The sequence below is a fragment of the Mercurialis annua genome, linkage group LG6, assembly GCF_937616625.2.
Source record: "Mercurialis annua linkage group LG6, ddMerAnnu1.2, whole genome shotgun sequence".
NCBI classification, from domain to species: domain Eukaryota; kingdom Viridiplantae; phylum Streptophyta; class Magnoliopsida; order Malpighiales; family Euphorbiaceae; genus Mercurialis; species Mercurialis annua.
This window is the reverse complement of record NC_065575.1, coordinates 33,396,489-33,416,206: the sequence shown is the minus strand read 5'-3', so window position 1 is coordinate 33,416,206 and position 19,718 is coordinate 33,396,489. Positions and strand designations below refer to the sequence as shown.

The 19,718-nt window shown below is 32.8% G+C and overlaps 3 protein-coding genes across 3 annotated transcripts; all 3 read left to right on the top strand.

Annotated features, from left to right (window-relative positions):
• Positions 1–476: 476 nt before the first annotated feature.
• On the top strand, positions 477–3,544 carry LOC126688345 (TORTIFOLIA1-like protein 4). The gene is made up of 5 exons (XM_050383007.2): positions 477–1,447; positions 1,587–1,686; positions 1,975–2,546; positions 2,676–3,154; positions 3,316–3,544. Exons 1-5 carry the CDS (start codon positions 611–613, stop codon positions 3,326–3,328), a joined length of 2,001 nt encoding a protein of 666 aa, XP_050238964.1. The 5' UTR covers positions 477–610; the 3' UTR covers positions 3,329–3,544.
• Positions 3,545–14,124: 10,580 nt separating this feature from the next.
• On the top strand, positions 14,125–15,661 carry LOC126687779 (uncharacterized). Its single transcript, XM_050382335.1, has 3 exons — positions 14,125–14,241; positions 14,428–14,519; positions 15,073–15,661. Exons 1-3 carry the CDS (start codon positions 14,125–14,127, stop codon positions 15,659–15,661), a joined length of 798 nt encoding a protein of 265 aa, XP_050238292.1.
• An 850-nt stretch (positions 15,662–16,511) lies between these two features.
• On the top strand, positions 16,512–18,614 carry LOC126686782 (glycosyltransferase family 92 protein RCOM_0530710). Its single transcript, XM_050381014.2, has one exon. It carries the CDS (start codon positions 16,686–16,688, stop codon positions 18,441–18,443), a length of 1,758 nt encoding a protein of 585 aa, XP_050236971.1. The 5' UTR covers positions 16,512–16,685; the 3' UTR covers positions 18,444–18,614.
• Positions 18,615–19,718: the final 1,104 nt, after the last annotated feature.

Here is a 19,718-nt window from a genome sequence, read left to right as displayed (position 1 = left end):
ATAATAAGAAACAAAAAAATAAAAATTAAACGGTAAAATAGAAAATATGATTTTATGTTATAAATAATTCTATTAAAATAGTTGAAACATATACTTTTCTCAATATGTTTACTTGCTCCGTCCCATTGTTTTTGTTTTTAAAAATATTCAACTTAACATAATCTTTTTCATTTTTTTATTTCGATGTTAACATATTTTATATGCATAATTTTAAAGCACAATTAATAGGAGTAAAATAGAAAAATAAACATGACTTATATTTTTAAATATGTATATAAAATGATAAAGAGATTTTTAAATATGTATATAAAATGATAAAGAGATTTTTAAATAATTACTTACAAAAAACAAATAGCAATAAAGATCACCATATAATAATGTACAATAAAAAAATAAATTATGAAAAAAATAAATAAATTGGCCTCGAATAGCCGAAGTGCCCCTCTTTCTGAACGTTTAAATATTCATTCATTGTAACCAGAAAAAAAATATTCGTTCATTGACGCACAATTCCCACCACCACCACCACCACCGTCCACCACCAGAATATACCACAAATCCTTTTAAACCGCCGCCATATCGTAAGAAAAAAAACCGTTCACTCAATGCAATGTCTCCACAGAGAAGATCATCACTCTCTCCACCTTCTTCAACAACACCAACGACGACACCAACGAATGACCTCAGAACCAGAGTAATAACATGCCTAAACAAACTCTCAGACCGCGACACACTGTCTCTCGCCGCGACAGAACTAGAATCCATCGCTAAATCCTTGACAACACACGACGCATTCTCGTCATTCCTCACGTGCATTCACAACACAGACTCCGCCACCAAATCACCGGTCCGAAAACACTGCGTTAATCTCTTAACTCTCCTCTCCAACTCTCACGGAAACTCCCTCTCCCCCCACTTCTCCAAAATGATATCCACTCTCACTCGCCGCCTCCGTGACCCCGACTCCGCCGTACGCTCCGCCTGCATTGAGGCCACCACCGCCATGTCAATTCAGATCACCAACTCACCCTTCTCCGCTCTGTTCAAACCGCTTATAGATATAATGAGCGTCGAGAAAGATTATAGTTCTCAGGTGGGTTCTGCTTTGTGTTTAGCGGCGGCGATTGAGGCGGCGCCGGAGCCGGAAGTGGAGATGCTGAGGAAGGTGTTGCCGAGATTAGGGAAGTTGGTGAGAAGTGACGGGTTTAAAGCTAAGGGGCCGTTGTTGAGTGTTGTTGGGAGTATAGTTAGTGTTGGTGGTGCTAAGAGTAAGGGTGTGCTTGATTGGTTAGTGCCGTGTTTGGTTGAGTTTTTGAGCTGTGATGATTGGGCTGCTAGAAAATCCGCTGCTGAGGTGTTGGGGAAGGTGGCGGTGGTGGAGAAGGAGTTGGCGGCGGAGCATAAAGGTGTTTGCTTGAGTTGTTTGGAGAACAAGAGGTTTGATAAGGTAATGATGTCTGTTTAGTTTTTTTTCTTGAGTTGTGTTTGGTTACTCAGAAAAGTGTGGATGGGAAAATAAAACGAGAGAAAAAAAAAAAGAACAGTAAGAAACATAATTCTTGGCTGATTTGATGTTAATCTAACAGGTAAAGGCAGTTCGAGAGACTATGAATCGTACGTTGGAGTTGTGGAAAGAAGTTTCTGATGGAGTTCCAGTGAAATCTCAATCTAAATCTTCTTCAATAGGTAAAGAATTTTCTTAATTTTTAATCAGAAGCAGAGCTTTTTTTAATCTGTTTTAATTATAATTCGAATCACCACTGAGTTATAGCTCAAATGGTATAAACGCTTAGCAGTAATATGCTTGGTCGTAGCTTGGTTCTCAACTTGATAATTACAAATGTTGAGTACATTTTTTGTTTAATTGAAGAGTTTTTAGTTATGGATTTGGTATTTTGTAGTGGAATTAGCTAAAAATGGACCGAAATAATTTCTTGTACTAATGCTTTTTCTGGATTTTTGCTATGGAATCAGATAAAGCTAGTAGTGGTAGCTTCCATTGTGCTTCTGATAGTTCTCATGGAGTTGGTCTCATATCTCCTCTACCAAAGAAAACAGTCTCTGCAAATAGGTCCCCCTCATCGGATGCTTCTGCTGTGACCACTGCTAGAAAACAAAGCCCTTTGAAGAGTATCAATGACAATACATTGAGCAGTAAAGTGGACCACAAGAAAACATCTGCTTGGAAAATTGAAATTGCCCAATCACAAGACACGGGTGGCCTTGAAGATGATATCAAGAGGCGCGATTCCGGTGGTTTTGAAGCTCGGGAGAATGAAAACAATGGGAGATGTAGGCCAGAGACTAAGCGTGTCCTTTTCAGTAGTGCCCGAGATGATAAGCTGCACAAATTTAGTGGTTCGCGATCTGGGTCACGAGTTGTTCCTTGTAATGATGATGATAACTGTTACGCTAAAGATATCGAAGTGAATTATCCTAATGAAGATTTTCTAGGGAACAATAAAGAGATTGAGGATCTGTCGTTAATTCGTGACCAGCTTATTCAGATTGAGAACCAGCAATCCAATCTTTTAGACCTCCTTCAGGTAAAATTGTTCATAGCTGTATTCGCGCTTTCTTGAAGCTCGTTATAATGCCTCTCACCTACAGAAAGTGACTTCTTCACATTTAGAACTGTTTCTGAGTTTCATTATTGAATTTTTAACTGTATGCAGAGATTTATGGGAAGCTCTCAGCATGGGATCAACTCGCTAGAGACACGAGTGCGTGGCTTGGAGATGGTATTGGATGAAATTTCACATGACTTTGGACTATCAACAGGAAGGCTTCCTCATACGGAATCTGCTGATAACACATGTTGCAAACTCCCCGGCACAGAGTTCTTGAGTTCCAAGTTCTGGAGGAGAACAGAAGGTCGCTACTCCTCTCCTGGGAATATGCAATCACTGAATACAGCACGAAGCATTCACGTTGCAGGTGCCAGCAATGAAACGTTCGATGCAGCCATAGAAAGATCTCAATATCAAAGTAGGGGTGGATTTTCCATTGCTGATGGTCGCTATGTAGCAAAGAGAAATTCCGGGTTTTATCCAGGTCAAATGCCTAGTAACATAGTTCAAGATGATGGACAAGTTCTGAGTGGGCGTGGCATTGCTGAAGCTTCATCAACTTCTTATACGACACCAAGCAGAAGGTACAAGAATATCAGAGTATTATTACTTTAACTATACTTGCCCTATATGTTTTTGATATACTCTGAAGTTTATGACTTTCTTTCTTTTATTCTGTTTTGCTCAGTCCTTATGTAAGCTCTTTTTGATACTAATCCTTTTGATCATACTGTTTTATGTTCAGATTGTTCGCTTAATCAGCGAGATGAAGCATGATTTGGCATCGAAAATTGAAGATGGCGATAAAGATTCAGCTGGCCACAGAGCAGAATGAACGAGGGAAACATAGGAAGTGTTTGCACATATGATTCTTATTTAGCATTTGGTATGTTACTTATAGGAATAGGATAGCCTTGTTGTGGAAGTAGTTTACAGGACAGCCAGATATGTAAATGTTTTTCATATTGTCCAAACTTTAATCTATAATTTGCTACCTGCAAATCTTGGAAACTTGAAAATTACAACATATGGCATTTTCTGAGAGGAAACTAGTAGTATATGCTAAGATTTGGGCCTAAGCGAACAATAACCTTCAAAAAATGGACTAATTTGTTACTTTTCCAAATATAAAATAATACAAAACATTCATGAATTCTAAATTAAAAAATACTATTTAATTTAATAGCATTTATGATAAGTAAAATATATCATTAAATCACGTAATAAAAATAAAATAAAAATTTAAAATATTTCTTTTATAGGAAAAATTGTAAGAATTTAATCATAATTCATGTTTAGAAAATAATAATTTAAATACAAAAGACATAAATACTGAGAAGTTAAATAATTTATCAAAATAGCTTCCTATCATTATGAATTTTAATATTTAGACTTATTTAACAATCCTAAAACATTTTAAAAAAATACAGATTTTAATAATTAAAAAGTATGTTTCCAATTAGTTAAGGAAAGCAACAGATTTGCTATTTATAAAAGCCCAAAATTTTAAGAGAAAAATTGATAACTACCCACTATTAGCATAAATAATCCCAAAAATACGGGTCTAAGTTTCCAAATTGATAATTACGATTCTCTTTTTATTTATTACAAAAATATACTTTTTAAATTATAATAATATGCTAATCACAAAAATAAGGAAAAGAATCAGCTCATGATCCAAACATTCCTAAAATTGCTCTCAATTTTTAAAATTCAAAATCAAATTTAGAAATAATAAACAGAATTGCATCAGACAATAAAGAGAAAATCGAATTGACCAAAGATTCAGCGCGGACGTGGAGGTCGAGATGGTGGAGGCCGCGGTGGTGAGTTTGGTGTTCCATGATGAAGGTCGTTCTTGTTTTCAGCAATGTCCTCTTCTCCATCTCGTCTTTGTATCATCTACGCCAGCAGTGATGTCATTTTACCAGCAGCGTCGCTCCTCAAAAATGAAATCGCCGTCGTTCTTCCCACCATCAGCAATGGCACCACCAGTGAAGAAAAATTGACATGCTTTAATGTTCCTCTAGTTCTTATTTAATTTCTTTGTGATTTGAAGAAATTGTCTAATTTGATGGTTGTGGATGATGGTTGTCGGTAGTGGCCTGATTTTAATATTGCACTCTAAGTGTTTGAATAAATGCTTATAAATATCTATATTGTTTCGGGTATTGGTTAACCAATGGTTAATCTTTGGTAAATAGTTGGTTAACTTGTAATAAATTTTATTTTGAATACATCGTTGGTAATTTTTTAGTAAATTGTTGGTAAACTTGAAATATATATTTTAAATAAACTGTACCTTTAAAAAAAATTATATACAGCAGGGATATAATAAAAAGATTTGTCGCGGTCTACCAAAATAGTCATAGATATGAGATAATTCAATTTTTTGGTCTGAGTAGTATGCTATTGGTTGTTGCTTAGTATACCGTTATAACCATTGCTTAATTGTTTATCGGTTGTTTTATTCAACCATTTTTTGTCATATAAAAAATAATAAAACAAAAATTTAGCAAAACTTTATGTGTGTTTTTAATTAAAAATACATGCGGGGTGTTTATAATTTTTTAACCAAATTGTTAATTAGGTACCCAGTTATGAACCAAACGATTACCATGTATTTACTAACTAACAACTTCACCAGTATGTAATAGGTTAAAAAAATCAAGTATAGTCTAATTCTGGTAAAAGAAAAGCGATATATATTGTTTGAATCACAATGCAATACAAATTATAAATTAGATTGTATAACAATAAAAAAATTGTGCAATAAAAATATACAAAATATTAGATAACTAAATAGGAACCAACTGTGTATCAAATGTTATCCAAAATAGAAACCAAATATCTACCAAAAACTGGAGTGTACCAACTAGTACCCAAATGTGTTCCACAAATTATCCAAGTGTGTTTGAAACACAAACGAAAATATCAAAAACTTCTACAGTAACAACTATATTACAATATATTCAAAGTTTTTCTTCAATCTACCAGTCTTCAATTTTAATTTTGGTTCAAACTCCTCGTCGCTGTCAATGTTTATATCAATCTTCATCTGTCCATAATTATTACAAGTTAACCAACAGTTTACCCAATATTAACTATTGGTTAACCAACACCTAAAACATTACATACATAATCGTTTTATTCTCATAAGCATTTCTTCAAACACCAAGAGTGCAGGTTGTGTGTAATAAAAAATCGAGCTAGCAGTTGCAAATCAATTTCGACCATAGTCACTGCAAATCAATTTCCATGTTAATTAACAAAATCAAAGAGCGAGAAAAAAATGAAAGGGATCGAGAGAGATTGAATCACCAGTAATCAACAGACATTATCATAAGCATTTTTATTCTCATAAACACACATTAACGTTCTATTCTCATAAGCATTTATATTCTTATAAGCATTTCTTCATCTTGTTATTGGCTAACCATTAGTTAACCATTGATTAACCAACAGAAAACCTGATCATAATAATTGCAAATCAAAAATTTCCTTCATCACCAAACAATTTGAATTTGTGGCTCACTAACAGCTGCAGCGGTAAACAAAGCCACCACCACCACACCAGAAGCTCTTCCTCTTCCGCCTTTTTTTCTCCGTCGAACTCACTCCGTTCAATAACATAGCGCCGTCTCCGCCTCCATAGCAACAACGCGCCAACTTCACCTCCATTGCAGAGCAGCGACTGACTGGAAAATAGAAGAGAGCAGCAATTGATTTTGGTCGATGGCGATGATGATCCATGTCGCCGCTGCTCCTCGATGATCCACGCCGCCGAGCAGCAATTGATTTTGGTCGATGGCGATGATGATTCACGCCGCCGCATCATCTATGATCCATGGAGAATTTTTCTCTTTTTGCTTCATAATCATCAACAACAACCGCTGCATCATCTACAACAACCGCCGCAATTTCCAATTCCGATCCCGATGACTCCATTCCACCACCAACAACAAAAACAAACTGTGAATGAATCCAAATTTTAAAAACATATTGAAATATGAAATTTGAAAGAAAAGAAAACCATAATTTGAATGGAGAAAAGAAAGCCGAGAATCTCGTTAAATCTCTTAGCGATTACAATCGTATTTTTCTATTTTTAAAAGTATAAAAATTGAAATTAGAAAGGTTAGAAATAGAATAATTGAAGATGAAAAGACAAATATCAATTTTGAAACTTAAGGCCGTAATTTTCTTATTACTTTGTGCTAAGACCGTGTTTCCTCTAAATAAGTCAATTTTTTTTAATGATATAAGCCCATATATATCATTAAAAAGTTGAGATTTTAGAAAATATCTAAAAAAATAAAAATATTTATAAAATTTAATCCAAAAACTATAACTTGAAAGTCCTATTTTAACGCGTCTCACACTTTATTATTTTTACTCTTATGCGTCGGTTTCTTACTTCAAACCCCCTTCCAGCGTGTTTAAAAAAGTAGGTTCAAATGGTTTTTGAAAATACGCCCATATACTTCTATTTTTCTTTCAACTCACTTGAACTTGATCTGATCCTAGAAAATTAAGGCATGATTAGTGCTCAATTATTTAATCTTTCCACATCTCGGAGAATTTGCCATTGTTTCTTAAAGCCCATTTTTAAATAGTTTTTAAAAAAGTTTCAAACACCTTTTAAAAAATTTAATCGTTTTCTAAAAGTACAATTTACAACTGTTTTTAAAATAGTTTCTAGAACATTTTTTTAAAGGTTTCAAATGGTTTTTAAAAAAACAAGTATAACAAAGTTTTTCTTTTATAAATTTAGAGTGTATGGATAAAATTACTATTGTAAAAAAAAACTAAATTTTCAATGTATTTTATACAATTAAAGTTAGAAAAAGGAGTATTTTCTGCGAACTTCTTAAAAAGTTCGGATTTATATTATTAGAAAGGCCAAGTAACGAAAAAACACCAAACTTTTCACAAGAATCCAAATTTTTCAAAAGTACATGTATCGTCCTGAAACGCAAATTTTCGTTTTAAAAATGTCCAACTCTCAAAAGGAACACGCTTTTACTTATATGGCGCCTACATAGCACGCCACACATATGCCACCATGGCAAACACTAAGTTAAAAGTGCAAATATTTTTTTAAAAAAATATTTACACCCTCAAACTTTAAATCGTTTCAGTTTTATTTTAAAATTTAATTAATAAATAACTTAATTAAACCTAAATTAATTTATTAAAATATAATTAATTTTATTCAAAAATTAAAGTCGTCAAATTAATTTTTTGATTTTTCATCGTAGTCCTCTAACTCCTATCTTTACCAGTTACCACCGTTTTTTGGCCACCTCCACCACCGGCCTCTACTGTTTTCCGGCCGTATCCACCCACTACCGCTGCCACCGGCAACTACTTTCGGCAACCACCAGGACCCAGTGCTGCCATCCACTCGACACCGACCGCCGAGAAGAAGAAAATCGGCTCCCTCTCGAGAAGGAGCAAAGCAGCCCCTTCTCAGGCGATGATAAGAAGCAACAACTCCTCCTCCGGCGGTTGGTGTCGGGTGGACATGGCGGCATCGAGTCTCGGTGGTTGCCGGTGGCGGAAGCGGCGGTGGCATATGCACACCACGCAGGCACCACATAGCAAAAGCATATGCCTCTTGAGGGTTGGACATTTTTAAAACAAAAACTTGCGCTTCAGAATGATACATATACTTTTGAAAAGTTTGCTGGTTTTCAAAGAAACAACCAACAATTTTCCGTTCAAGTTTGGAGGCTAAGTATTAGTTTATGGCGTCTATAACTGCTGAACTTACTTGTCTTAGTTTTATTTTTCAGAACATCGGTGTATCTCTTCTCCGGCCTCCTCAATTGTTCCATGACAACGTGAGTGCATTGCATATGTCTGTAAATTCTATGTTTCATGCTCATTCAAAACATATCGAAATGAACTACCATTTTGTTCGTGAGAAAGTCGCCATGGGTCAATTTATTACTCGGTACATTCCAATTTTAGTTCAATTAGCTGTTATCTTTACAAAACCTCTCATTATATACGCCCTTCAATCGTATAAGAATAGGCTTCCTTGAATAATTATACAACGCAACGGTTGCGCCACGTCATTCATGCAACAAACCAATGAGGCGTTAGCCATGTGCAAATGTTTAATGATAAAAAAATAAGTAATAAATAAAGATTCCCTATCGCAAATTTTTATCGGCTTGTTGTAAAAATGACGTGGCACATCCGTTGTGTGGGATAAACACTTTTTTTCCTTTGTAGAATCCTGTAATCATGAATGCATTATCTGTATATATACTTTAGAAATGTAATGGAACAATACAATCTTCACTCATCAATTCTTTCATTTAGATAAATTTACAAATTTAAACAATGTTATGATGAATAATGAAATTTCAAATTCCTGGATACTGTATAAAGTTTTAGCTTACTAAAGAAATTGATTGTTTAGACCAATTAATTTTGTAAAAACTGTAAATTATATTTTAAATTCTTTAATTGAAAATGTGTCTAATTTTTTTAAAGGGAAAAGGCCAAGATGACGGACATGAAGTTAGCTAAAATCATTATTGATAAACAAGAAAAGAGAATTTTTTATCACCTCTCTAGGTTAGTTGTTACATATATCTATGTTAAATCAGTCTAATTTAATTGCGCTGAAATTCAAAAATGAAATCTTACAAATGCACTTGAAGAACTTAGCCACTTGGACTAGGCCTCACTGGCTTTTCTAGAGATGAACCTAATCTATGATATATTCTATTAATTTATTCTACCGGTTGAGATGAGTAATCACACTATAATAATATGACACCTTTCGTTTTTTTTCCGATTGAAATGCATTTTATCAAGGCTTAATGCCTTAAAAAACCCCGATCTTTCATCCCCTTTTCAATCCTACCCTGACATTGAAAAATTGTCAATTTTACCTCGGTTTTCATTTTTCCATTTCAATTGTACCCTGAAACATAAAATTGACCTTTATTTATTTGACAAAAGTTCAATAATTTTTTTTAAAAATGGTTAATTTAATATAAAAAGTTAATCTAATGCAAAAAAGCTCAATTTAGAGAATTTTTGCCAAATAAAAAAAGGTCAATTTTATGCTTTAGGGTACAATTGAAATGAAAAAAAATACAAAATGGGGTAAAATTTACAGATTTGCAACGTCAGAGTAGGATTGAAAAGGGGACGAAAGGTCAGGATTTTTTAAGACATTAAGCCTTTTATCAAACATGTCACCTCACATTCTAACCTTTTTAAATTTTTCATTCTATAATCCAATGCGGAATTAAGCATTTTTTTGGGTAAGAAAACAATGTCCTTTTCCTCTTTTTAACCGAGGAAAAGGACATCAGATAAGCTATTTAAGCTATAAAAGCTATAAAAATAAAAAGTTAGACTTTTTTATAAAAAAATGAAAAGTTGGGATGTGGTGTGCAATATTTAATAAAATGTGTATAAATGAAAAAAAAAACGTAAAAAATAGGGATATTTTATGACAAGAACTATAGAAATAATGATAATATGTTATCAGGGCTTGTCTTAGACATTAGCCATTAATAGGGTGTCAAAACGGATTGGCAGACCATATTTGTATCGTGTCGGCCCACTCGGTTGACACGATTATGATCAATACAAACACAACCAATTTAATCAATCGTGTCAAAATCTTTAATCCTAAGAGGACACAAAATTTAAATGGGAACACGACACGGCACGATTAACATGTTTAAGATACACGGATAACACGATTAATATAATTCCAAGATTAACATGACACGACTCATACGATAAGACTAATACGACTCACTTAACTTGTAATGATATTTAAACTATATAAATATAATTTAGCTTCAAACTTATCAAATTATGCTCAAATTATAAATATTATTGTAATTAATTTTATTAATATAATTTTATTTAATTAGTTTAATTAATTTAATAATTTCATTTTTATTTTATAAAATTATCACTAATTTATTTCTATATTATATAAATAATATACTTTCTAAATGGGTTAGACGGATTCGCGAGTAAACTCATTACATTATCCATTTATTTCGTGTTATATATGTTGATACGCTTTCGAATTCGGCACGAACATGTTAAGTCTCAATCCAGATTCTCTAAATTTATTTATCAGATGAATCGTGTTATCATGTCATAACCTATTTGAAATTTAGAGTTCCAGCTACTAAGAGATCTAATTAATTTTTAAAATAGAAACTACAATATATGTTACCATATTAGTAATATTGTTGTAATTTTTATTTTAAAATTTAATTGGACTTTTAGTAATAAGTATGTTTCTGACTTATGTCAATGAAAAATAATGTATAACTTACATATATTTCATCATTTAGGCCTAATCTCTCTCTATTTATTTATTTATTTAATATAAAACATTACACCGTATATGTTTTTTATTAAAATTTTACAAAAACATATGTTTTTTGTAAAAATATTCTTTTAAAAAAATTATTAAATATCTACCAAAACTCTATCAACGATTTACTAAAATCTATTAATAATATACCAAAGACATATATTTATGAAGAAATAAATTAAACGACTGTATTTACAAAATCTTAACAAAAGTGTATATTTTTATTAAAAAGAAAGTCAAAATAATTGTCTAGGGCCTGTTTCATCCAAGTACGGTTTATAAAAACATAATTTGCAATTGTTTTTTGAAAAACAACTGTTTCTTAAACAATTTTAAAATGATTTCAAATATTTTTTAAAAGGTTTAATCACCAAAAAAAAACCTCCAACCTTTTAGCCCCTTTTCACTTGCACCCCGACGTTGTAATTTTATTGATATCACCCTAATCCGCACTTTTTCGTTTCCAATTACACCCTAAAAAAAATTAAATTAACCTTTTTTCACTAGAAGAATGTCAATTTGATTCTTCATTTTTAATTTATTTTTTGAAAAGTATTTAATATACTAAAAGTGAAGGATCAAATTGACATTTTATACAAAAAGTGAAGGATCAAATTGATTTTTTTCTGGTGAAAAAGGGTTAATTCAGTTTTTAGGGTGTAATTGGAAACGAAATGTGCGAATTAGGATGATATAGACAAAATTGCAACGTCAGGATGCAAGTGAAAAGGGGTTAAAAGGTCGGGGGTTTTTTGGTGATTAAACCTTTCTAAAAAGACATATTGAAACCGTTTTTAAAACAGTTTCCAAAAAAAGAGTATTATCATAAATTTTTAGAATAAGAAAATGATTTTTTTTAAGAGATTAATTAGAACTGAAATATTTTTATAAACATAATAATTTTGACAAAACTTCTAATTTAAATAGAGTTAACTTGGCCTATTGGCAGAATTGGATAAAAAAAATACTATAAACACATATTGAAACCGTTTTCAAAATAATTTCTACAAAAACAGAGTAATATTATAAATCTTCATAATAAAAAAATAAAAGAATAAATTTTTAAATTTAAAATAAATTTTACAAATATTATCAAAAACAAAATATTTTTAACTAATGTTCTAATTTAAATAGAGTTAACTAGGTCCATAGACAAAACTAGATAAGAGTTACAAAAACAATAAAAAAAAAAAGTAATGTGACTATGATTCATTATTTTGATCTTTAATCCACTCATAGTTAGGTGTAAAAATAATTAGAGAATATAAATAAAGTAATGTAATGGTAATTTGGTAGCCTTTTTTTTTCTTAAGAAAACAAACATTAAGCAAATTCCAAAATGGTTAGCACATGGACAGCCTAATGTGTGTGCTTTACACCAAAAACAAAATTATGAAAGAACCCTAAACATTTTGTTAATGTTAATGCCAGCTATATTTCTTCCCACAGCTTCTCAAACTTAAAACATCTTAGTATCCCACTCCTAATCTGCCTAGCTTGATGACATCTTATTCTTTTTATTCTTTGTCATTTGTGGGACAAAAGGTAGGGCTTGTCATAGAGGTGGGTGCCATTTTCATATCCTCAAAATTATTAAATTTTATAGACATAATTCTTTAAAAACCCCTACCTTGTACTTTTTTTTTCGTTTATACCCTGATTTTGTAAAAACACCATTTGTACCCAATTTTGAGTTTTTATGTTTCATCTCTATCCAAAAGCATTAAATTGTATTCTTTTTGTAAAAGAGTTTAAAACATACTTTTTTATATTTTTAAAAATATAAATAAATCCTTAAATTTAAAAAATAATCAAATACATCCAAATAATTAATTAATTTTTTTAATTTTATAAAATTAAAGAAAAAATTATTATTTTTAATTTTTTTGTCGGAAATATTTTTTTAAAAAATTAAAAAAAATTAGAAAAAATATTATTATTTTTAATTTTTTTGAAGAAGATGGTATTTTTGTACTATTAATAACATTAATATCTAATTAGTATATAAGTTGAAGAATTGTTTTAAACTCTTTTTCAAATGAAAAGAGTACAATTTAATGCTTTTGGGTAGAGATGAAACATAAAAACTCAAAATTGGATACAAATAGTGTTTTTATAAAGTCAGAGTATAAACGAAAAACAAATGTAAGGTAGGATTTTTTTTAAGGAATTAAGCCAATTTTATATGCACCATTTGTTGGGTTTTCAACTTTACCTATTCTAAAGGACCGTTTGTTCCAACATTAGAAATCAGAATGAAAATAGAAATAAAAATGATTATTTTTATGTTTTGAACGGGTAATTGTATTCCGCATTATCTGATATTGTAAATAAAACAAACACAAATAATACCTCCCTTTTTTTTAACGAATCAAAAGAGCCCTAATTTTCTTTCATAACCTATAAAACTATGCATGACAAGTGATCACAAATTGCACCTAACATAACTTGTCGACCCAAACCAATCAATTTGTATCATATGTGTTCTGCCATTTAAATCCTAAAACTCATAAAGTGACCTAAAAAGACAAATTTTCTTATTAGCAAGTTACAACTTACAAATCAAACAAGAGATTTGCATTTTCATGCAGGACATTTGGCAGTTAATCCATCGTCAAGAAAAACAGTATAATTAATTTTGGAGTATTCCAATTATTGTATTTTAATGATAAAATTTTAATTCGTTTTATTTTAATTATTAATTTTTTTAATTTGATTATTAAATTCTAATTTTTTTTAAGATCAAACCAATGAGACCAACAGTTTACAGTTTAACCGGTTCGGTTGTCGGTTCAACCGGTTGGATGAATTTTTTAAAAGATAAAAAATTACAAATATAGTGGCCGCTAATTCTATTTTTCTATTCGGCCGACGTTTCAAACATCGGTTCGATCAATCCAACTCGATTGGACCGGATTTCAATGTTTTGCACCGATTGTTGATTTATCGGGAGGTTCTTTTTGGCAAAAAAAACATACGTATAAGCCGAATTTCATATTATTTTTTGCTGGAAATTTGTCATTTATGTATTATATGGCTTAAAATCTTGGTTGAACTAAATTATACATATATGACAAATTTTTAAAAAATTAGTCCCTCCGTTCTTTTTTAGTTGTCCATTTAGCCAATTATTTGTCTACAAATGGTTATATAGCTGTCACGTGATCCATATGCTTTGTGATAATGTATCATCAAAGGGCGAAACAAATTCGACGAGATGAGAGGCCACTTAGTCCAACAAACACAGGTTCTGGCTATGCTAGATCAACAACTGAGATACCACCATTGCCGACATTGAAGGTGACCGAGATACACTCAGATGAGATACAAAGATACTTAGATTTCGAGATATAATACCGGAAAATGAAAAACATTAACAGGAAAAAAGAGACCACTATGTCTGGTCTATATAAGTTACATTATAAAGAAATCTTAAGGTATTTTTTTTAAATTTACTTGAAATCTTTTTTTTTTCTCTACAAAAAGGCTGATATTCGAAAACCTTCCTTCGATCTTTATTCTGACTATTATTTGTCGATTTTAGGTGGCGCTTTTAGACTACATTTACAGTTAGGCCTGTACAAAAATAATTCAAACCAATCAAGCAAAACTAATTCAACCAAATCAAACAGAATATTACAGTATAAAAAATTATTGGTTTGAATTTGATTTGAAAAATAAATAAAAATTAATTATTTGTCTGATTTGCGGTTTTAAAACCAATATAAACCAAACCAATTTATAAATATATATACTCATATTTATTAAAAATATAAATATTATGATTTAAATCAAATTCTAACACCATTCTTTAAAACTGTACTTGATAAAGTAATATTTTTAAATATTATATGACAAATTATTATTATTTATAATTTTGATATTTGTTTATTTATTGTCAATCAATAAATGTTATATTTGATAAATAAAATAATTGATGATGGTTTGAACTGAATTCAAAAAAATAAAATCAAACCAAACCAATTTTGCTAATGTATGTCTGGTTTGATTTTAGTTTTCTAAACTATTATAATTGGTTGGGAATAAAAAATTAATAATAAATCAATCAAATCGAACCATATACACTCCCTATTTACAGTAGTGTATATTCAGAAATGCAATGATATTCAGAAATGAGGACTCGGACCCCCTGGCAGTATTGACAGTAGCAGACAGGCTGCACGATGATTGCTCGAAAGCCCTGCAATCAAGTGAACCAGCAACAAGAAGCAGCCCGGAGGTACACTTGTGGCAACCTCCTCCTATCAATATAATTAAAGTTAATTTTGATGGAGCCTTCAATCGTGCAACCTGTACTGGCACCGGAGCTTGTGTTGCAAGGAATCACAACGGCAAGCCAATCCATTCCCATGCCCAGGTTTTCAACCATGTCCAGTCACCAATGGTAGTGGAGGCTCTAGCTTTGCGGGAAGCAATTCTGGTAGCCAGAAGATTGCAGGTGATGGAAATTATTTTTGAGGGCGATGCTAAATGCATCATTGATGCCATGAAAGGAGAGCTTTCTGTAGACTTGGATTGTGATGTGATCCTTGAGGACTGTAGAAGGCTCTGTCAAACCTTTAGATTAGTTTCTTTCGAATTTATTAGACGTTCCGGAAATTGGGTGGCTAATTATTTAGCTAAAAGATCCCTTAGAGATAACTTGTTTTGTTACAATACTCTAGCACAATTGACGTGGCTAGAATCGAGACTCATGTAGTCGCTTTTTCTTAATGAAATCCATATCTTTCGACAAAAAAAAAAATTTATCACTTTGTATATATATTTGACCGAAAATTTTCTATTAAAATAAAATAAAAATAGAGTAATTAGAATGAAAGGATAGGCGAAGATGTCCAAGAAATGAATACATTTCCATGGATTCTGCAAACCAATGAGAATTCCGACAGGCAATGATGAGACAAATTAGTCAAATAAGCGCTGTGATCCAATTCCTTCCCATTCCATCGTTAAAACCAACCACAAAACTCCAAAAAAATAAATCATAAACTAAATGGAACCGTTACCGTGAAGTCACCTTATCAATCATCCAAAACACTTCTTCAGCCAATTAACTTCTTTCTTTTCTTTTCTTTTCTTCAACATCACAATTACTTTGGCACAAACATTTGCCTAACTTAATCCAAATTTGCCAGAAATTAATTTAGTTCAATTATTATAGAATTCACTTATAAATGAAAAAATATTATCATAATTAATCAATTGAAAAGAAAGCTAAAACAAAATTAAATTAAACGTAAGGTGTTTTACTTCCCGCAACAAATTATAGCTCAAATGGCATAGATTCGAGTGAGAATTAAATATAAAAAATTTAAAAATATCGTTTTATAGTTGAAACTCGTATGAACACAAAAAAAAATCAGCCGGACATCAAAATATAGGTAATTATCTGTAGGCCGACATTAAATAGAAATGTTGTGAATTTAATGAAGAAGTAAAGATAAATAAAGAGTGATTAAAGCATCAACTTTATTGCAATAATTAAAGGTCTTAAATAATTAAATAAGAAAAGACACTGGTAATTCTCTAACACTGGTAATTTAGTCCAAAACTTTCGCTTTCTTTCATTACTTGCTTCCTTCTTTCTTCCCCCAGTCTCCCTAAACGGCAGCCATTGAACGCGTTTTCATCTCTCTTTTCTTCAACTTTCTCCCCATCTCTTCATTTCAAGATCAACAAAAAATCTCCGATTTAAATTCAAGATTTTATTCATCAGTTCACTAATGGAATCGGAGCAACGCCGCAAGCGGAGGCGTTTATTAAACAAACCCACCGCCGATTCTTTCTACTTTACAGTAAGGTCCTTAACTGTTTGCTTCTCTTTCTTTATTTTTCTCCTATTTATCTCTTCAGATCGTTTTTCAATTTCAACCGGGTCGTTTCGACCCGTTCTTACTGTGCCCGCTTCTTTCTTGCCGACTCGTTTGGGTTTAACTCGCGATTCTTTTGATACTAGATCTTTGCCTTTAGTAGTTGAAGATAGGGTTTTGTTTCCGGACCATGTTTTGCTAATTGTGTCTAATAAAGTACTACATAGCAGTCAGAATTTGGAATGTGTTTACTACAATTTGTTCAGTTCGGAGGATTTGGTTTTAAGGCCTGTTATATCTGTTGATGATTATCATGGAGATAAGTCTGTTATCCGCTGCCCGATTCCGCCGACCAACTGCTCTGCTTCTGTTAATTTGCGGTGGTATTGGGAGGCGGCGCAAGGTGGTGCAGCCGCGGTGAAGACGGCGGCTGTTGCTTCTTGGGATAGAGTGGTGTATGAGGCGGTTTTGGATTGGAATTCCGCGGTTGTGTTTGTGAAAGGATTGAATCTGCGGCCGCATAAGGAGTCTGATCCTACGCAGTTCAGGTGTCATTTTGGTTTGAGTAAATTTGATAAGGATGAGGGTTTTGTGTTTTCTACTGACGCGGTTGCGGCTGCGCAAGAGGTTATAAGGTGTTTGTTGCCGCGGAGTATTCAGAATAATCCGGGGAAGGCTCAGGGTATTCGAGTTACTGTTAGTCATGTTGATGCCCGCGAAGACGGTGTTGATAGGCCTTTGCCTTCCGTGGCGAAGGTTTATAGTGCTAAGTCGTATGATGATAAGAGGAGTAATAAGGGGAAGTATGAGCTTTGTGCTTGTACTATGATGTGGAACCAAGCTTCGTTTCTCCGCGAGTGGATTGCTTACCACGCTTGGCTCGGTGTTGAGCGGTGGTTCATCTATGACAATAATAGTGATGATGGGATTCAAGAAGTAATTGATGAGCTTAATTTGGAAAACTACAATGTTAGTCGGCATTCTTGGCCATGGATTAAAGCACAGGAGGCTGGTTTTTCGCACTGTGCTATGCAAGCAAGAAGCGAATGCAAGTGGCTAGGGTTTTTCGATGTGGATGAGTTTTTCTACTTCCCTCGCCACCGAGGACAAGATATGCAAGGACAGAATTCACTGAAAACCCTAGTAGCAAATTACTCAGACTCTCCAACATATGCCGAGATAAGAACAATTTGTCACAGCTTCGGTCCCTCAGGGTTGACTGCAGCTCCATCACAGGGAGTGACAGTTGGGTACACTTGCCGGCTGCAGGCTCCTGAACGGCACAAATCTATCGTGCACTTAGAAAAACTAGACACCACCCTTCTCAACGTGGTTCATCATTTCAAGCTAAAGGAGGGATATAGATACCTGAATTTACCAGAAAGCACGGGTATAGTGAACCACTACAAATATCAAGTGTGGGATAGTTTTAAAGCCAAGTTCTTTAGGCGAGTTTCTACCTATGTTGCTAACTGGCAAGAAGATCAAAACCAAGGTTCAAAGGACAGGGCACCCGGCCTCGGTACAGTGGCCGTAGAACCACCGGACTGGCGATTACGATTCTGTGAAGTTTGGGACACTGGCTTAAAGGATTTTGTTTTGGCTAACTTTGCTGATACCACAACTGGATACCTTCCATGGCAGAGGTCTTCTTTTATAAAGAAATCATAATAATAGGAGCTTGCATATAAAACAGAATATTTATACATACACAGTTTAATTCATTCTTTCTTTTGTTTTGCAATTTTGTACCTTAAACTTTTGGGGTGTCATAGATGTGCAAATTACACACTTCTTACACATTTGTAAAGATGCTAAAATACGAAATGATTCTTTACATTATTTTTTGTTTCTTTACTCGATTGCAATTCATATCTGCTTATGAGGTTTATATGAATATGAAATTCAGCGGCCCAAATTTATAGAGATGAAACAATTAATCTTCAAATCTAGAAACTGTAAAATTGGAAAATTTTATCCCTACAGAAAGAAAAATTGAACATCTTTGCAAATAAGATGATTGGCAGAAAAATGAAATCCAACAATAGCAACTTGTATATGAGACAAAATATGGGTGTCCGTATGCTTATCTAGCAAGAGGCCAAATCCTAATAAAATCCTCATGAGTCATGTCAATTCATGCCAATGGTTCTATATAAAGATTACATTTTAGGGAAATGGTAAGCAAATATTATTTCTTTTGCGGGATGGTAAGCAAATATAGCATGTTATAAAAAGGAAGAGCTAAAAAGCCACTAATAATAAAAAAAAGGTGTAAAAGCACTCCAAAAATATTCAAATGCAAGAATAGAAGTAATTTAATCCGCAGTGGATTGTGATTCCCTTAAATTCACTTGAGGTCGAGTTCATTTAATCTGCACCGTTCATTACCAAATGAATGATGTAGATCAAAAAATAGCTAGAGCATAAATTTTTGAAACGAGATGCATTTTGGCACATGCAAGTTACTAGTCAGTCTTCTTAAATTTAAGAATATTCGATTCCCTTCAATTATAAAAACAGCTACCCACTGAATGCTTTCAAATAATAATAACACCAATGTTGAGCTGAACGACTTCAAATTGTGGCCGACAATTATAAAGGAGCCCAGCACGTTGGTTTAGAAAGGAATGTTGGCTGAATACATAGTTTGACCCCTAAATTTGTACCCTTTTACCCATCTAACCCCTAAACATAACGTCTCCTCTATCAAACCTCTGAACTTGTCAAATAATCCGATTTGACCCCTGAACTTGATAAAAACGTAAATATTGAACCCCTCCGTACACAATTTCTTTTAGAATGTTTCAAGTGACAGGTGGCATAGAAGGGTTCAATATTTACGTATTTATCAAGTTTAGGGGTTAAATCGGATTATTTAACAAGTTCAGATGTTCGATAGGTGAGACGTTAAGTTTAGAGGTTAGATGGGTTAAAGGGTACAAG

Bases quoted from the DNA above. Each gene is read 5' to 3' on its own strand.
- LOC126687779 (XM_050382335.1), top strand. From the start codon at position 14,125: ATGTATCATCAAAGGGCGAAACAAATTCGACGAGATGAGAGGCCACTT. The intron at 14,242-14,427 runs GTGACCGAGATA...CTCTACAAAAAG, and splicing joins CACCATTGCCGACATTGAAG to GCTGATATTCGAAAACCTTC. The intron at 14,520-15,072 runs GTACAAAAATAA...AATGATATTCAG, and splicing joins CTACATTTACAGTTAGGCCT to AAATGAGGACTCGGACCCCC.
- LOC126688345 (XM_050383007.2), top strand. From the start codon at position 611: ATGTCTCCACAGAGAAGATCATCACTCTCTCCACCTTCTTCAACAACA. The intron at 1,448-1,586 runs GTAATGATGTCT...TTAATCTAACAG, and splicing joins AGAACAAGAGGTTTGATAAG to GTAAAGGCAGTTCGAGAGAC. The intron at 1,687-1,974 runs GTAAAGAATTTT...CTATGGAATCAG, and splicing joins ATCTAAATCTTCTTCAATAG to ATAAAGCTAGTAGTGGTAGC.
- LOC126686782 (XM_050381014.2), top strand. From the start codon at position 16,686: ATGGAATCGGAGCAACGCCGCAAGCGGAGGCGTTTATTAAACAAACCC.